This window comes from Acanthopagrus latus, chromosome 1, assembly GCF_904848185.1.
Source record: "Acanthopagrus latus isolate v.2019 chromosome 1, fAcaLat1.1, whole genome shotgun sequence".
Taxonomy (NCBI): Eukaryota; Metazoa; Chordata; class Actinopteri; order Spariformes; family Sparidae; genus Acanthopagrus; species Acanthopagrus latus.
The window spans coordinates 9,432,941-9,450,864 of record NC_051039.1 but is presented as its reverse complement, the minus strand read 5'-3'; the positions used below and the strand labels follow the sequence as shown (position 1 = coordinate 9,450,864).

At 42.5% G+C, this 17,924-nt stretch overlaps 2 protein-coding genes across 4 annotated transcripts in view; one reads left to right on the top strand and one right to left on the bottom strand.

Annotated features, from left to right (window-relative positions):
- lrba (LPS responsive beige-like anchor protein) overlaps positions 1-17,924 on the bottom strand; it is a 189,787-nt gene that overhangs the window by 65,404 nt on the left and 106,459 nt on the right. For all 3 annotated transcript variants that reach the window (XM_037098981.1, XM_037098998.1, XM_037098989.1), the window contains exons 37-39: positions 17,257-17,381; positions 12,565-12,708; positions 10,698-10,834 (exon numbers count right to left, since the gene is read on the bottom strand). In XM_037098981.1, the coding sequence (XP_036954876.1) occupies positions 10,698-10,834; positions 12,565-12,708; positions 17,257-17,381 (406 nt within the window). The remainder of the gene's footprint in view (positions 1-10,697; positions 10,835-12,564; positions 12,709-17,256; positions 17,382-17,924) is intronic.
- mab21l2 (mab-21-like 2) lies at positions 7,236-9,443 on the top strand. Its single transcript, XM_037099054.1, has one exon. It carries the CDS (start codon positions 7,989-7,991, stop codon positions 9,066-9,068), a length of 1,080 nt encoding a protein of 359 aa, XP_036954949.1. The 5' UTR covers positions 7,236-7,988; the 3' UTR covers positions 9,069-9,443.

The window sequence follows — 17,924 nt, the reverse complement described above, 5'->3', positions numbered from 1 at the left end:
TAACATGCTCACAATGACAATGCTTAGATGCTTATGTTTAGCAGGATTGATTTCTTCCATGAGGGGAAGTTAAATCATAACATTTCATCCTGTGGAGGAGACGAAACGATGTGCAAAATTTCTTGATCCATCTAATAGTTGCAGGGATGTTCAGTTCAAAGTCATGAACCTTATCAACCTCATGGCGACCAGTCTAGCCTCACAGCAAAGCTTAGGATAGGAAGGCAGCATGTGAGGGTGACGGTTTGGCTGTCCTAGGTGTAAAAGTACGGGTGTGTATGAAGTTGCAGTACCAGCAGGGGGCAATAATGATGGAGGCCAAACTCGACAGTGACACAGTGGACTGGCAGGTCTATTGCCAAAGTTTAGTGCGATACCGGGTTGCGATGGCACTAGGGGGATGGCACAGGATCATTCAAGTTAATTAAGGTTCACTAACTGGGAAACATGGATGTCTGTTAAAAGAAACTATGCAAATACATGAAATAAATGTTGTGATATTCTATTGGAAGCTGCTGCTTACATTGTTAGCGTACACAAATACTCAAAGTCGGTAAGGTTCATCCTCTGGGGACCATGAATGCCCATCCCATAGTTGTTGTAATACTAAAAACAAAGCATGACCCTCGTGGTGCTGGAGGAAAAGTCAGAGGATCACTATTGTTACTTTGATTTCTCATCTGGGGACCATAAACACCTCTACAACATTTTATAGCAATCAATCCAGTAGATGTTGAGATATTTCAGAACAAACCAGAGTGGTGAATCAACCACTGACAGAGAAACCGATCAAACGACCTTGACATCCCTGGGGCCGTGTTGCTAGCATGATTTAAAACAAACAATAACTGAGTAGGAATGATTGCGAATTCTGCCCGCTTATTTCCCCTGATCTCATCGTATGGCAATGGCTAAAAGAACAGCAGATATGGTCCATAAGCTAAAGGAGGCGCAGTATCTTTGGTCCTTCATGGCTTTGAAGCCCATCATTAATAAGTCTCTCTATGTCACTCTTAAACAGACCACATCTGGCCAGGGGAGCGCTGACCTCATCCCTACAGAATGATCGTTGATATAACCTCACTGCAACAACTGGAGTGAAATATGAGAGACTGCATCACAACCGTTGATGCAGTTTGAGACTCAAAGGAGGGAGGAATTAGAGGTGGAGTGTGTTTTGTGTGAAGGAGACAGAAGGTAACGAGACTTAACTGCTCGACTGGGGAGCAGAAATTCACTTCAGGAAGCTTTAAACCTTGACATGGCCTTATCTCCTCTAATTGGCCTATATCATCATCGTAATTGTTTGCACATGTCTTTATGTTGGACTGTGACTTGACATAAGCAGCGAGGCAAAACAAGTGGAGCAGTATGATGATAATTGGGTGTCCTGATGACTGGATGAGCCAAAGTGGGCCGCGAGGGGCCGGGGGATGCTTGAGATTTAACTGACCCCGGATGTTGAGAATTCAAGGATGGGGGGGAAAAAAATCCACAATGTTTCTGATGCTAACAAGTTTGTCTGTAGTAGGGAAACGTTTCATGTCTCCCAGGTGCTATAATGACTTTACCTGAAAAGCAGGGAGTGGCATATGGTGGAAGAGTGAAGGAAACAGTAGAAAGAGGGAGAAAAGAAGGTCATCCCAACCCATCACTCCGCCAGTTGTTGTCACGGTGTGGCTGAGCGATTTATTGACCATCTCAGGATGCACTCCGTCAGAGCGGACGAGGTGGTGGGACGGCATGAAGGAGAGACGGAGGGAGGGAAGGAGGCCAATATGAATGAGTGAGAGTGAGGGGATCCGTTTCCTTGGCCTCATTGATAATGACATACCTGCTTGGGCTGTCCGTTAGTCCTATAGCACACACTACTTAGGCTCTAACTGGAAAATCAATAGGCTCCTCTCTCAGAGACCTCTTGCTGCCATGGCTCTTTGTGATTGGCAGCTGCAGCCGAAGGTCGTCCCTGGCGACCATGAGAGTTTGGCGGAGCGAGCAGGAGGGGAGGGGAGGGGGGGGTTCAGTCCCAGCAGTTTGACACTTTAGGGAGAGCTTAACGATATGGGACTGGCCTCTACATAACACCAGGGTGGTTTTCCTTGACTGAGTGACCATCCATTCAGCCACTCCAGCTAACCCCGAGGAGCCGTCACCACCCCACTAATTAGAGTTACCAATGTCTTCTCAATGGGGGTTTTATCAATGCACAGTCCAAGGTTGGACACTGACCTTTAGGAAAAATGTAAAGGCTATTTCCAAAAATAATTTCCTACCTGGCCTTTGGCTAAAACTTTCTTGGAAACCACGGGATGCACAGGATTTGGAAAAGCAGCTCAATTTAACCGTCTCTTAGTTTACAAGACTTAAACTGTGCAGATTCATGTTTTTTGTATTACAGTGGGCATCTGCACAGAAACAGTTTGAGGAGTCAAAAATCTAAGTTATTAAGTTAGCTATTTGGTCCTGTTAGTGATCATTTAATTCAATTTCATCACTCAGTTTACCAATATTCAGTGCATATAGACTGCATTCCAATACCATACTATATATTAATAGTTTAAATACTAATCAAACTAAACTTAATTAAGTATATTCAATGTATTATTGGTGACAATGCAATACTTTTACAGTTCGTCCAATTACAAGCAATGACCTGTACTATAATGTGGGTACTATTATATGTACTATTACCATTTTGGGTGTGTAAAAGTTGTAAACAATCTTAATCTGTGTCATTTTAATTTACAATTACAAATTTGAAAAATGTTTTCATAAAAACTTCCAGGTTTATTGTTTATAACTTAATTTCTGTATTCTTAAATCCGTAGCAAGAGCTGTCACACAGTTATAATTAAATTATTTAAATTTTCAGCATTTGCATTAAGATTACGAGGATTCCAATATTGATCCAAACGTTCAGCTTCTTCATTTGTTTGTGACACGTCAATCAGAACCACTCAAAAATAAAATTAATATATTGTGTGTTGTAAAATTTTTAGGGATGTATTTGTTATAAACGTACTGCAAGCTCAGTTAAGATGTGTAAGTACTTTGCTATAAGGAAACGGAAACAGCCTTGAATACACCAAGATTGCATTAGGGATCCAAGGAATGGTTCCTCCAATCAGGTTTTTGCTGGCATTTGTTTTGACCAATCAGCTTGAAGTAGAATGAATTTCACTTCCTCATTCAAGCAATATTAGTAGTCTCCATGAGTGGCTCTGCAACAATAACTCCACATGCAATATTGATGACTTGTGTCTAAACACAGAGAGGGTGCTGCTAAAGGTGCATGCACGCGCGCGCACACACGCGCGCGCACACACACACACACACACACACACACACACACACACACACACACACACACAGGCAGACACACATCTGCTCCGTGACTTCATCAGTTCTGCTCTCTGCCGAGCAGATGCAGGGGCCTGCCAGGCAATTAGTTGCCTGCGATGATTTTCTTTGAGCTCTCTACGGAGGGAGCAGCTGGGTCCATCCGGGTTTGGAAGACAGCGACAAAATGTGTGAACAAGAGCATCAAAAATGTACTCACTTAGTTTACGTGCGCACATGTGCATGTGTGTGTTGTTCGGCTGTGAGCCACTTTTCCTTGACCTATCGTGTTTCCAGTGAAAGAAAAAGGAAAAAGGAGCACCACTTAAAAAATGCCAAGCCACGACACCGCCATCCCTTACCTCTTGGAAATACAAAGCACACTAACTTGAGTAGACAGAGGGAGGGGATGGTTGCACCTTCGGTTGCAAAACAAACTTTTTTCTGTTGCTTTCTTCATATATCAATTCTTTATCATGCCATAAATGTAGCCATAACATTAAGAGATGTATGATGAGGACCAGCGTCACTGTGCATCACTCTACTTTACATTTCTTTCCCAATACTCTGCATTTGTACAGAATATACTGGCAATTCAGACAGCCGCTTCAACAAGTGAATGAATCAGACCGACCGAATTATCACACTGAAATTTAATTTTATGACAAACATTTCATGACATCCATGAAACGAGATCCTATGAAAAGGAACCAAACATGTTTCAAATATGTTTAAAAGTCAAATTATGCCTTTGAGGTTGCTTTCTTGAGCCACCTGGGGGTACCCAGCGTAATCTGGTAGGAGAGGGGAAAGAAAAGAAGAATAAAGAAGAGGCCGTATTAAAGACAGACAGAGCAAGGACACGAGAGGAGGAAAAAAAAAAAAAAGTAGTGAGGGGTTACTCATCAGCTGGCAGAGATTTGCACAGGCATGGACACTGTTTTGTGCTCGTGAGGGGATCACTGTGGAGTCGTCACACGGCCTCAGATCAAAGAGCGCCCTGACAGGCCCCTGATCTTTTCTCCAGTCAATATAAACCAGGGGGAAACTCTTTAGGAACCACAGATAATTCTGAATGTTTTCAGCAGATAAAGGGCACAAAGAGGTAGCAAGAATAGATGAATGAGCGAGTGAGCATTAGGTGGCCTTATGTTCTTTCTATAAGCTCCCGTAAAGTGTGGGGAAAGAAGTACATTTGATAAACTAGAGACTATGACACAAGCTTCTGGAGTGTGTGTCCCAACAGCATGCTGACTTTACTTCTTTTTCCACCTAAGACTGTAACATGCAGTTGGTTAAATGAAATGTCCACGCACACATGGTAAATGTTCGCACAGTTTTCCAAGATGTGGCTGATCTTTTCATTTCAATAGACGGATTTCATAAAAATCCGATCCACTGTACCCAGTATAGTCTACATAGCAATAAAAAAAAGAACACAGTTGCTCAGAAGCATGTGGTTTGATAAGCGGGCCAAAAAGGATTCATAATGTCTTTATAAAAGCCTTTTGTCGCCGTATATTTCATTAAGCTACAGTTAGCATGCCCTTCATAATATTTGGACACTTGCTCTCCAAGTGGTGTCGATTAATCTCTCTGGAGCTGTGAGCTCGATGATAAACAGCCATCCTGGAATCACACGGCCAGATATTTCTTCTCATTTCTATCTTTTTGCTTAATTCCAAACATGAAGATAATTATCGCTTTACTCGAATACGACGCTGCAGAGAGTCAGGAGAGGAGAGTCAAACCTCAGTTGAATATTTCTTCTAAAATCTCATAATAAATCAAGGTTGACAGGTCAACTGTTGATCGTCATTTCTACGCACTCTGGGAAGAATATCTGACTGGATGTTGTGTGTTCATTTATCCGCATGTGCATCGCATTTAAATGTGATTACACACCAGCAAATGCTACCCAGTGATGTTTCCCCTTGAACGTTTTGAATTGGACGCTAAACTTCTCCAACCACGAAGTCAGTTCAGCTATTCTATGCGACAGGACGAGCCCAGCTCAGTCCTAATTATAGAAAAGTGCGCAAAATGTTCATCCACGAACAGTGCGATTAAAATACCGTGTACAGTTCCAGCGACACATTTCTGAAAGACCTCGATAAAACAAATACGATCCCACGTGAATCTAAATTAATGCGTGTGAACTCGTGCCTCCTGCATTTTTAATGTGGGAGGTTATTAGTTCCACTGACATGAGCTCAGATATTTAGCAGGTCTTGCACACTGAACTAAATACTGAGCTCCTTAATTTTAATCGTGAGCGTCTTTACACTCCCTAAAGTCCCATCAGCAATTGCAAAAAAGGCTACATGATGAAGTCCAGAAGATGTGGCAACTATGAAGAGGGGCTCATTAATCTTTGCCTTTTCCTGAAATGTTTGTGGATTATCTCAGAACCCGTTGCATAGTTGGCTACTTCGTATCAGTAAAAAAGGAGTTTCTGGAAATCGGTGAGTTTGTATTCTGCATTATGTAAAACTGTTCAGTGACAGGAGGACTTTATTTGGACAAAAATAGCCCAAAGTTTGCTTTTTATGGCTTTTTGAAATAAAGCTGTGCAACAGGCATATACAGCCATAATGCAGCTATGCAGACAATCGTCCCGACTGTCTCTGATCAACATTTCAAGCGGAAGGAAAACCTGTGAGATCTTTCAGTATTGACGATCTCTGATTTTTACAGTGGGCTTATTTATTTTCTGAAATTACAGAGCATGATTTGACTTTACAGAACAGTTATAAGTGAGGAAATGAGGAGTTTTATTCACAAAAGATAATTAATGTGAAATTAAAACACGTATTTAACTAAATTACCAAAGCCTCTGAAACAAAGCAGACTTGAGAAGAGGCCAATTAAGCTGCGTTTTAATTTCAGGGCCTGACGCAGATTAACGACCTCGACCTCTTTAAGGGGAAACCAAACGGACACGTGGAGCGATATTTCACGTGGCCTTTACTGCGGGGTTTTTATATTTTTATATTTTAATTTTAATTTCTGACACCGTGTTTACGTGTCTAAATATGTCTCACATGGCAGGAACATAATGGCTCCTTCAGTCGGTCCAACACGAAGTCTGTGTGACGAGGGGGCTTCAGTTACAACCGAGCAGAGACCCCCGGTTAAATTATTCAGTATGGACAAGGGTCACGGCGAGAAACCCGCGGGCACATTAACGCGCGCGCGCGCGCGCGTGTGTAGTGTTTAGTTATTTGACTCCAAACCAGCGCCTGTTTAAATATAAAATAAATGTCCGGTGCAATTTTAAATCAATTGGATCGCGTCAATATGTGTGATCAGTTCTGTTTTACACACTTCCGGTCGTTTCTACCTGACGCTCTTCTCTTCAGAGACTAAAAGCTGCAGGTGCACTCAACAAGCACCGAGACTCAGGAAAAAATGCTTAACACCATTCAAAGGCGTGAAATATGTGTTGTTTATAAAAAGAATTAATTTCGCATGAATGTGGTAATAAAAGCATATATACACACATAATATGAAGGATTTATCATAAAATCAAATGGAATAAGAAGGTAAAGAGAATGACTTCAAGCAGGTTAATTTCATTTAAGAATATTATAACTGACTGATCATGCATCTTGTCAGAAGTCAAATTTGAAGAAGGGAATATCACTTTTAAATCCATAAAAAACAGATGTATCATTTTTTTTCTAGATTACGCCAACAAAGCCCCACAAGAGTGTTATAATAAAAGTAGGACGTAAGAAGAGATTATGTCAGTTAGAGAGCAACGCTGCAATTACCGCACCTTTACAAGACGAGAAAAAACACGCAGAAACACATCCAATTAAAAACTGAAAAGAAAAAAAAAACAAACAGGGAGACTTATCTGCAGAGCAGGTTCTAAAGTTAAAGGCTGTCACTCACACTGTCTACACTCCTAATCCTCGAGCGAAAATTACGCGCGAAGACCAACGCTTTTCCTTAAAAATAAATATTTCACCGCTGTGTCAGAGGAGCTCACGCTGGAATTCGCCCGTAATAAACCTGAAGGTTTGTGTTTTCCTGCGTCGAGCCCGGGGAAGCGGGCGGACAGCTCCGTGCGCACCCAAGATGCTGCCGAGGCGGACTTGGAGCTGCTCTGCGCTGATTGGCTGCGCGCACTGACAGCTCCGCACATGATTGCAGGAGGACAAGCCCGGCCCCCTTCTCACTCTTCCTAAAGGAGCCATTCATAAACTACACAAGTCCAGCTCACAGCTGAGTGTGGACGAAAAGTGAGCGGGGCCACGGAGGAGAGAGTATTCAGGCGAGAGGAGATGAGCGGTCACAGACGATGTTTTTAGCCTTTTAGCGCCTGCAGCCCAGGACAACGGATGGTGACCCGCAGCCCCTGAGTATGAGTCTGCCCTAGCCGCGCTGGAAGTGCTCATGACTTGGGACTGATATTTAGCAGGCTATTACGTTGCATCCCTATCCGTTTCCTCCTCCTCACACTGACGTCCATCCGCTGCAAAAAAAGCAACGAAAAAAAGAAAAGAAAAGAAAAGAAAAAAAACTTTTGATTACACACTTTTCCTGCACGGGGAAGCGCTTGCCTCTGGCTTTACCGGTAAGCATTGGATCCGTCAACTTACTGCGACTCTCCGGTGTACAGCCCGGACCTCTGCCCAAACATGATAGCGACGCAGGCAAAGCTGGTCTACCAGCTGAACAAGTATTACAACGAGAGATGCCAAGCGCGCAAAGCGGCCATTGCGAAGACTATAAGGGAGGTTTGCAAAGTGGTGTCGGATGTCCTCAAGGAGGTGGAAGTGCAGGAGCCCCGGTTTATCAGCTCCCTCAGTGAGATCGACGCGCGCTACGAGGGGATGGAGGTCATCTCCCCCAATGAGTTCGAGGTGGTGCTGTACCTCAACCAGATGGGGGTGTTCAACTTCGTGGATGACGGCTCCCTGCCCGGCTGCGCGGTGCTGAAGCTGAGCGACGGCCGCAAAAGGAGCATGTCGCTGTGGGTCGAGTTCATCACCGCCTCCGGCTACCTGTCAGCCAGGAAGATCCGCTCCAGGTTTCAGACGCTGGTGGCGCAGGCCGTGGATAAATGCAGCTACCGCGACGTGGTAAAGATGGTGGCGGACACCAGCGAGGTCAAACTACGGATCAGGGAGAGGTACGTGGTGCAGATCACCCCCGCGTTCAAGTGCACTGGGATCTGGCCTAGGAGCGCAGCCCAGTGGCCCATGCCCCACATCCCCTGGCCCGGTCCCAACCGGGTGGCAGAAGTGAAAGCCGAGGGTTTCAACCTCCTCTCCAAAGAGTGCTACTCGTTGACGGGGAAGCAGAGCTCGGCAGAGAGCGACGCCTGGGTCCTGCAGTTTAGCGAGGCCGAGAACAGGCTGCTCATGGCCGGCTGCAGGAAGAAGTGTCTGTCCGTGCTGAAGACCCTGAGGGACCGTCACCTGGAGCTGCCGGGGCAGCCGCTCAACAACTACCACATGAAGACCCTGCTGCTGTACGAGTGCGAGAAGCACCCGAGAGAGACCGACTGGGACGAGTCTTGCCTCGGAGACCGACTGAACGGCATCCTGCTGCAGCTCATATCCTGCCTGCAGTGCCGCAGATGCCCCCACTACTTCTTGCCAAACTTGGACTTGTTTCAGGGAAAGCCTCACTCAGCCCTGGAGGCTGCTGCTAAGCAGACGTGGAGACTAGCGAGGGAAATCCTCACCAATGCTAAGAGTTTGGACAAACTATAAAGGCGATCGTCGAGACAGAGCTGAGAGACATTTTTTTTTGGGATAAATAAAAACAAAAGAAAAACGTCAGAGAAGGACAAAGACGATTCTGCAACTGATTCTCCAACAATGTGAACAAATCAGTAAGAAAATAACGCAGCGAGCAAAAACCACAAAACCCCCCTTTTCTTTTTTCTTTCTTTTTTTAAAAAATGGAGCAATTGGGCCACTGCCAGAGAGAAAAAGGAAAGTGAAGGTACATTTTCAGATAAATGTAATAACTTTTAGTTGTCTTCTTTAAATGTTTTCACAAAGTGAAGAACCCTTTTTATTTAAATATATGCACAAAATCGTAAAGTGAAAGAATAAGATGTAGCGTGCCAAGTTCAATTTTTTTCATTATGTGACTTTAAAAAAAAAAAAAAGAAAGAAAGAAATGTTAATAAAATGTTGCAAATTAAATTACAACTTGGCCTCGTGTCTTGACGTGTTTTGACAGCTGATATGTCAGGCTAATCTGTTGCATTCTCTTTTATTATTATTTTTTTATTCTTTGCTACTGTCTGGATGGAGAGAATCATTCAAATATTCATTTATTTTTTTCCCCCCCACGAGGGGAGGCTGAGCTGTGACCAACACTGACTAAACATTTAAAGATTGGGACGTGTACAGTGGACTTTGAGGGCCGTAAGTTATTTTTACAGTGCGTCTCGGGCTCAAAAGGATTTTCGTATGAATGTAAATCAGCGGGCTCGTGTTATTATATCGGCCTGGGAGCATCTCTGCAGCAGCAGGACAGGGCCTGCAGCTCCACTCTCATCCAGTCTCACTTCACACTGTCGCTTATACCGTCAGGTTTATTCTAATACGCTCAGATTTTAAGTTGCATTCAATTGAATGTGGGTGTTATTCAAATGAACACCATCAAATACACGTTTAGGTGGGAGAGAAACGATAATTGCATGCATGTGCAAACAACCACCTGTGGGGTCAGCGGTCATCTGAAGCTACAGCCTATGAGAATTAGTATAAACAGTCCACATTTCATTCTTTATTATTATGTCTTTAAAATCAGGCGTTATATATATATATATATATATATATATATATATATATATATATATATATATATATATATATATATATATATATATATATATATATATATATATATTCTACACATCTATAAGGTGATGATTGTCGCTAATGTGAGGGCCTGTCGTTATGTTCAATCGTTTATCTATATTCAAAATTAAAAAAAAAAAAAAATACTCAAAGCCACTAAATAATATTCAGCGCAGTCTTGGTGTTAGTTTGTTTTGTTTGTTTGTTTGTTTGTCTTTAACTTAAACGTTCATTAAGAAAAAAAATAAAAATAATACACGTTTTAATATACGTTTTAAATCCTAAACATATTGTAAAGAACGAATATATAAATAAATAAATCACAGTTTATTTGCAGTCGTAGTGTAACTTCAACAGTAACATCAACTCTTATTTGACACAATATCGCTTTGCTCATTTTAAAAACAACACACTTGTAGACATTCACTCAGCTCTGCAGTTTAAACTCCAGCTCTGCACGGCTTCAGTGTGCCAGTCTGAGACGTGATCAATGGATCTCGACTCTCTCTCCCTTTTTTTTTTTACCTTTGGATCGATGGTCTTGAAGCTCGGCTCGTCTTCATCCACCTCGAAGTAGAGCTCGGAGGCGGTGATGGACAGAGTTCCTTTCACCACCGCGGCCGGAGCCACCAGCTGAGCGCTGGTGCTCAGGTTCACTGGGCCTGCAGGGAGACACACACATGCCGGTCAGAGAGAACAAGCGCGGCGGCTCTTCCTCTCTCCAGAGTGGCTTCTCTCTTTCTCTTTTTTTGTCTTAAAAAAAAAAAAAGTCACCAACGGGTAAAAGGTAAACTTATAAAAGTTAACAAGGGATTTCACTGAGCTGATGAAACCCAGTGTGGCCCTTCAGTCCTGGACGGGGCTTTTTAAAAATGTTATTAATGAGGAACACGTGGTGAAGATAAACGATCATTTGAGTGTTTTGTTTTTTTTTAAAAGTTCAACCTGTTTATCAGGAGAATTAATGCGCATGTAGAAGTATTTTTGTGCACTGGAGTTGCATTATAATAGTGAGGCTAAATGCTACGGCTAAACACTGCAGTTTCACTAATGTGCGATTAATCGATACTTCAAGATCAACCAAAAAATAAAAAATAATAGGCTGAACACTGTATCAAATATGCACTTAGATCACAAAAAAATGAAAGATTATAGCAGGGAAGTGTTCTAAAACTAGCGCTGCAATAATAATAAAAAGTGTGGAGAGAAAAAAAAACAAAAAAAACTTCGGAGACATACTGGTCAGAAATCAGCTGTCAGTCAGGAGTCATTGATCGCGGCTGTTTAGGTTGAAAGCTCTGTTTAATCTCTCATCAATCTTAATTTATGCCAGTATGACAATGAGAGCCCGGCTCAGGGGAGCTGTGGGTGGAGGCTCTGCCCGGGCTCGGCAAACATATGAGGCATTGTATTTGCAGATGTGCGCTTGCGGAGAGAGGAGGCTCGCAGCCCGGCTTGATTTCCCAGAGCGCCCTTTGCGCACAACTCATGCAAACGGATGGAATAAACAGATAGATATTCATTCCTCCCTCTGCCTCTCCGTGAACCCCGCGAGAACTGACATGTTATCCGAGGGTTGAAATAACATTTTTTTTTTTTTTCTGTTCCATCCAGTCAAAGACATTCAATTACACCTGGAGCAGACAGCTGCTTAAAGGGGAGAGAAGCTGCAGCTCTGTGCTCTGCTCGGTCCTCTGCTGTTGTACACATCACTTTATTAGACAGGATTCAATGTTTAATCCTATTGTCATCCAGTAGCATTATTTTAATAGGACTCTGAGCACCCCATTAATGCAGCTTAGTCTGCTGGGCGCTGCACATAAAAATGAGGATTAGGCTGCAATCCGATTAGCAGACTATATGATATTTAATTAAGATTATTTTAAATAACAGATGTATGGAAGGCAACAAAAGGGGGCTGAACAACTCCAGCTTGTGCTTAGAGGATTTTTACTAAAAGGCGATGATGCTTTTTCTTGAATCAGATAGCAGGATAAACAGCGTCCTGGGATAAGCTCTGCTACTGCTGGATACAAAAAAAGAAATGTTTAGAGAGTGCAGCTCAGGCCAGTGTGTGTGTGTGTGTGTGTGTGTGTGTGTGTGCATGTTTGTGAAGCAAGACCTCCAGTGGCAGGCAGAAAAGTGCAGATAGTGTGTTTTCATGCAGCACTCTCTTTGGATAGTAGTGCCACAATGAACAAGCTCTGCAGAGGTACACGTAAGAGGTCTGCACTTTGAAACAGTTAATACGTCAAGATGTGTTAGAATAAACAGCGACGTCACATGGGAAGATCACTGACAACAATTACAGTGACCTCGTGCCTTTATTTTGCCCGGGCTTGCAGGGTTGAGAATGACTGAGAGGTGAAGAGGACGAGCCGTTTTTCGTTACCTGTTAGGTTCTCCAGGTCCTTGTCTTCTAAAGATGACAGAGTGTCATCGTCTCCGTCAAGTAACGTCTCACTCTCCGAGTTTTGATTTCCCAGAGCCTGACTCCTGATGGACTGCTTCCCTTTGAGAATATCCTCCTCAGACGCTGCAGGGAGGGAAAAAGGGGGCTTTTTTTATTTTACCTTAAAATACATTTCAGTCACAGATTGTGGGTTAACACAATGAAGCTGTTGAATTCTGACGGCTTTCCCAGTGTCAATGACGAGAAGTTGGAGATGATTTCTTTTAAACCAAAATAAAAAAAAAAACAGTGAAAAAAGTTATTTTTACTCCCTTTAACAGATTTATTAAAACTGCGGCTGTGCCTAAATTTGAGACACCAGCTTTTTTCCCCCAAATGCTTCAGTTTAAGCTACAAGCTGTAAATAAAACGAAGGCTGTCCGTTCAGATCAACAACTATTAGAACAACCTCATAAAATCAAATCCGAGTATAATCTCTGATCTATTTTTAAAACTACATTCATTTGCCACTTTTACCATAACTTAGCTTGTGTATCTTTAAAACATTGTCAGTCTATTTTCTTGTTTTTTGTCAGCTTACCAGCATGAATACAAACTTTGTTGTTCCAACAGAAAAAAGGCAAACTTTTGTCGAGTACAGTGGATTTACTTTCTCTCTCTCTCGAGCCAAAGTATTTGCAAAGTTGATCAGCAATGCTGTTCAGCCTCAGTTCTTCGGCAAAAGAGCAAATGCTGACTTGTGTTGGCGTTTTCAGACTCGCAGAGCTACATGCAGGCAAGCAAACCAAAAACATGAAACAGAGACAAAAGGCTCACATAATCAAAGCCCTGAATGCATTTTGCTCTCATACATACATCAAAGCAAAAACACCATTTCACACAAAAATTCAAACACTTTTAAAGGGGTCACACACCGCTCATTATGATTTCAACTGAACATGACGTGGGGGTTCCAAGTGGATTATTTAAGAAAAATGGTAATCTGCAAACATTTACAGAGCCGTGCATTCCCCGGCGGTGCATGTTGAGGATCCACAGACAATGAGTGGCTCTTCTCTCGCTGTAAACATAGCTGGCGTTACAGCGAGAGCTCTCGCTGCTTCTCGGTGCACGTTTTCTAATCCAACACAGTTTTTTCAGTGAGACGCTGAACACCGGTGGACTTCTTTCTTTAACATCACCTGAGGGGGAGATCGATTGCACTTCCTAAATATGCACGGCAGCGTCATGTGGCTCTATGCTTTGAAACTGCTACGAGAGCCGGGATAAAAAATCTCTTGTCATGGAAAATATGCAGCTCACTGATATTTAGAATGGTCTTCCTGTAATTAAGCCTCCCAGGAGGATTCTTTAGTTAGCAGCACCGAAATTACTACCAGCTCCTCTAATACGTACCACATGCCATTGTATTCACACCAAAGCAAGTGGACAGGAGGACTGATCAGGAGCTTTAAAAACAGTTGCATTTGAACCTCGCTGCATTTAGCTGTAAACATGCTCCCCGACTCTCACTCTGATATACAACTACTGCTAACATGGAGCACGAAGCCTACAAACACAGTCTGACGCAACCGCACCTCGTGACTACTGGGCTGACCTTAAACTATGCTCCTTTCGTTTACCCTTAAAAAACAAAGTTATTAATAGTACCTCAGTATATTATACTCTATAAGGACGTCAATTAAAGCTATTTTTGACCAGAGTTGTGTCACTTATCAGCAGACGCACATAAAAGAAATGTGCACATAAGTGACGTGCTAACTTCTCCCGCTTTCTCTTCCTTAAGTAGAAACAGTTTTTTTTTTTTACTTCTTTTAAATTTGACAACTCTGAGGCTTCTGTGGTGTGTGTGTGTGTGTGTGTGTGTGTGTGTGTGTGTGTGTGTGTGTGTGTGTGTGTGTGTGTGTGTGTGTGTATGTGAGTGTGGAAAATCACATATGGACAACCTTAGAAAAGAAACTTGCATCCACTACACTAAAAATAAGTGTAGAATATGAAATTAGCCATAAATAAAAGAGGCCTGAATACTACTAATAGCAGTGATAATGAAAAATAGATCTATAAAATGTAGATGTAAACTCCCAATTTTACGGTGTCATTTGAAATTAGAATATAACTCAAAAAGATGATAAACAATCTACGCAAAGAGCATGCGGTGGCACATAAACAAAGAAATCCACACTTCAACCTCATCACTCATCACGCGGGGAGCAGAAATGGCGTAAATCCCGACAGGTTAGACTTTTTCTTTTTCTTTTTTTCCCTGAGTCCCCCATTTCCCCCCGACCGAGAGGTTCAACTACCTGCTTATACAACTCAAGGCATGCATGGTCACAGCAATTAAATTGTCAAAATTAACAAATTTGTTTTTAACGGGAACGTAGCCAGGAGTGTGGTCATGAGGCGAGTATTGATTACCCGAACAGAGACATTAGTCTTCAGGTATTTACTCTGCCACCTCTGCTACACGGGCCTTGGACCAGACCAAATCAATCCCCAGAAAAGATGGTTCTTTCCAGCCATAAATACATAACAGCCTACTGAAGGCTACTGGCAGCCACAAACTCTCCTGTGGAAATCATCTTGGCGCAGTATGAATGATAACAGTTATCCTTAACACAGAAATGCACATTTTTTTTCACCGTGTTTAAAAAAGTAAAGACATACATTTCCTTCTTCTTAAAGAGGAATCAGAAAAAGAAAAATGTTGCTATAGATCACTCAGTAAAAAATGCTAAATATTTTCTACTGCCTCTAATTTTATGACCATGCGTGAGATGTGAAAAGTGCAGCCACAAGTAGCTAGAAAATGAGGGTAAATTCAGACTTGATCTCATACTAAATATTTTCTTAAGGAGTGAGGCTGCATTTTCTCCCCTGCATCTGATGAATATAATTACAGCCAGATATGACCTTTGTGCCCCGTTTGGAAACTCAGCCCATGCTTTCTCATCTTGAGCTGCACTTCCGTAACAAATGTCGGGTCGACTAAAACAAGACGAAAGGTTACATCAGAAAATGGATGCCGTCAGGCTTCAATGTCAAAGAGTTATTTTAATGATATATTCCCATACTTCAGCCAGGCAGTATACTCTCTTGAGGTAGCATACCCTTGCCGCAACTGGCTGCTGGCTATTTTTACACAGACTTGACTTTGAAACCAAATGTTGTTTGCAGGAATTTGTCTTTTCTGCCCCAAGTGATGAATATATGCAGCCGAAATGCTTTTGAATAAAACTGAAAAAAAAAAAAAAAAAAAAAACTAGACAAAAATGCCTGAACAGCTTCAACAAATTTTCATTAGCTTAAAGAAGTCATGACAGAACATAAGTGATGTGTCTGTTCTGTGTCATGAACTAGCTGAAGGGAAAACGAGGAGGCACTGAGATGGAAACAAAGTAAAATTCAGTTGCTCGCTGCAGAAGAACAGCGACCAGCTGGCTTCGGCCTCGTCCTCCAGCTGCCGCCACAGTGCAGCCATTACCGCGGACCAGGAGTCTCCCAGGATCCTGGGATCCCCAATGCTTATTGCTTTTAGATCACATTCGTATTGACTCCTGTCACACCTGCCATTTGTCTTTGGAAATGATGTCACATTTAAGGGGACTTTCGCAGGTGACACATCGAGGACGCTTTTGGGCGTTTATTGGTGAGAGTAAATGATTGAGCGGGTAAATGTAGGCCCAGCATGACGATGATTGCAAACCCTTGTGTGTGCTGGATATTTGCAGAAATGAGGGATTACATGAACTCTCGGGGAGAAACGCAACTCCAGGTTTTAATGCAGAGACATGTGTCATTTAGATACTCTGGGTCTAAGCGACTGCTGGGAGTGTTAAGTCCCTCTCAGGCGAGGTTTATTGAAAATCGGCACCTGTCTTTATAGAGAAGCCCACAGAAACAATGAGATATTGATCTGACCTATTCCAATACAAAAGAAAAAAGAAATCAATGTTGTTAGTTTTAATGACAACTCTGCACTTCGGGTAATAGCAGAGTATTTTTTCCAAATCCAATTATATGTTCCCTGACTTTTAGTACAATGTGGACTCTCTGTTCAAAGAATTTGTGTTTCACTAGCATAATATTTAACCTGAGGGACCAATGAAACGTGTAACTGTCGAACATTATAAGACATTAAAGCAATAAATTATCCATGTTAATTATACATCTAAAAATAAATTGAATTTTGACAACAAAAGGTATGAATTATATTGTGTTTTCCTCTGATCTTGCTAATTATCCTGCAAAGGAATGCATCAAAGGTATAAATGATGCCTCATCGAGAGCTGAGATCTCAATGAGGGAAGAAATAAAGGAGGGAGCAGAAATGTTACTCACCACTGATATCAGCCACTGTTGGGCAGCAAGGGGGGAAAAAAACAAAATTGCACATTTCATCTCATTCATAGTGTCTGCAAACTGAATTTTGAAAGCATGCTAACACTCGGGCCGCTTATTAGCTCGGCTTTGCATAATGGGTGGCAGGGTATGAAATTACCTTTGTGAAATTCAAATGAGGGTGCGATTTTACTGTGTCTTGTGGTACAATAAATCTTTTATTGCGACGGGAAGACTAATTTTTATTACCTTGTACCTGGCGCTACCACCAAGTGAGTGAGAAAAAGGGGGTTGCTAATGACAGGCAGGGGCCTGGAGGATGGGACTGACCGTGTTCGGCTGCCGCTTTGAGCGTAGCCTCTGAGTGAGTGGATCCGGAGGGGTTCCTGATGAAGCGACGTCGCCTCCTTAAATCGTCCTCCCAGTAGTCCAGGCGCCAGAACTCCCTCGGCCGGCTGCAGCGAGACAGAGGTAGCACATGTGTTAGCAATTACCAGCCAGCATGGTATAGCAGCCCAGCATTAGCACTCGGTCCGAGCGAGCATGCATAAAGCCAGCATTGTGTTTGGTGTGTTTTTTTTTTTTTTTTTTTAAAAAAACCTCTGCATCACTCTTTAAAAGAAAAAGAAAATCAAGATTTGACCCCAAATAATTGTAGCGCTGTCCTTGACAATGACAGCGTCTGCATCTCAGAGGATAAGGCATTCGCTTTATTTCACTTTCTCCTCACTGTTTCGCTCTCTCTGAAAGGTGAACTGAGCACTAAGTACATCACGGTGGAATGAGCAAAACGACAGCCTGATCATTTTCCACACACTTCTGTGGCACGTGCTTCCATTCTAGGCTCATTTCAAGCCCAGCAGGATACCTCTTGTCAGGGCTCATGGCTAGCAGGATAAGGAGAAGGCCATTACAAACACAGAGGTGGGGGGGTGGGATAGCATTACCAATATTAATCAATGTCTACAGCACCCATTTTTCTTTCCAATTCACAGCTC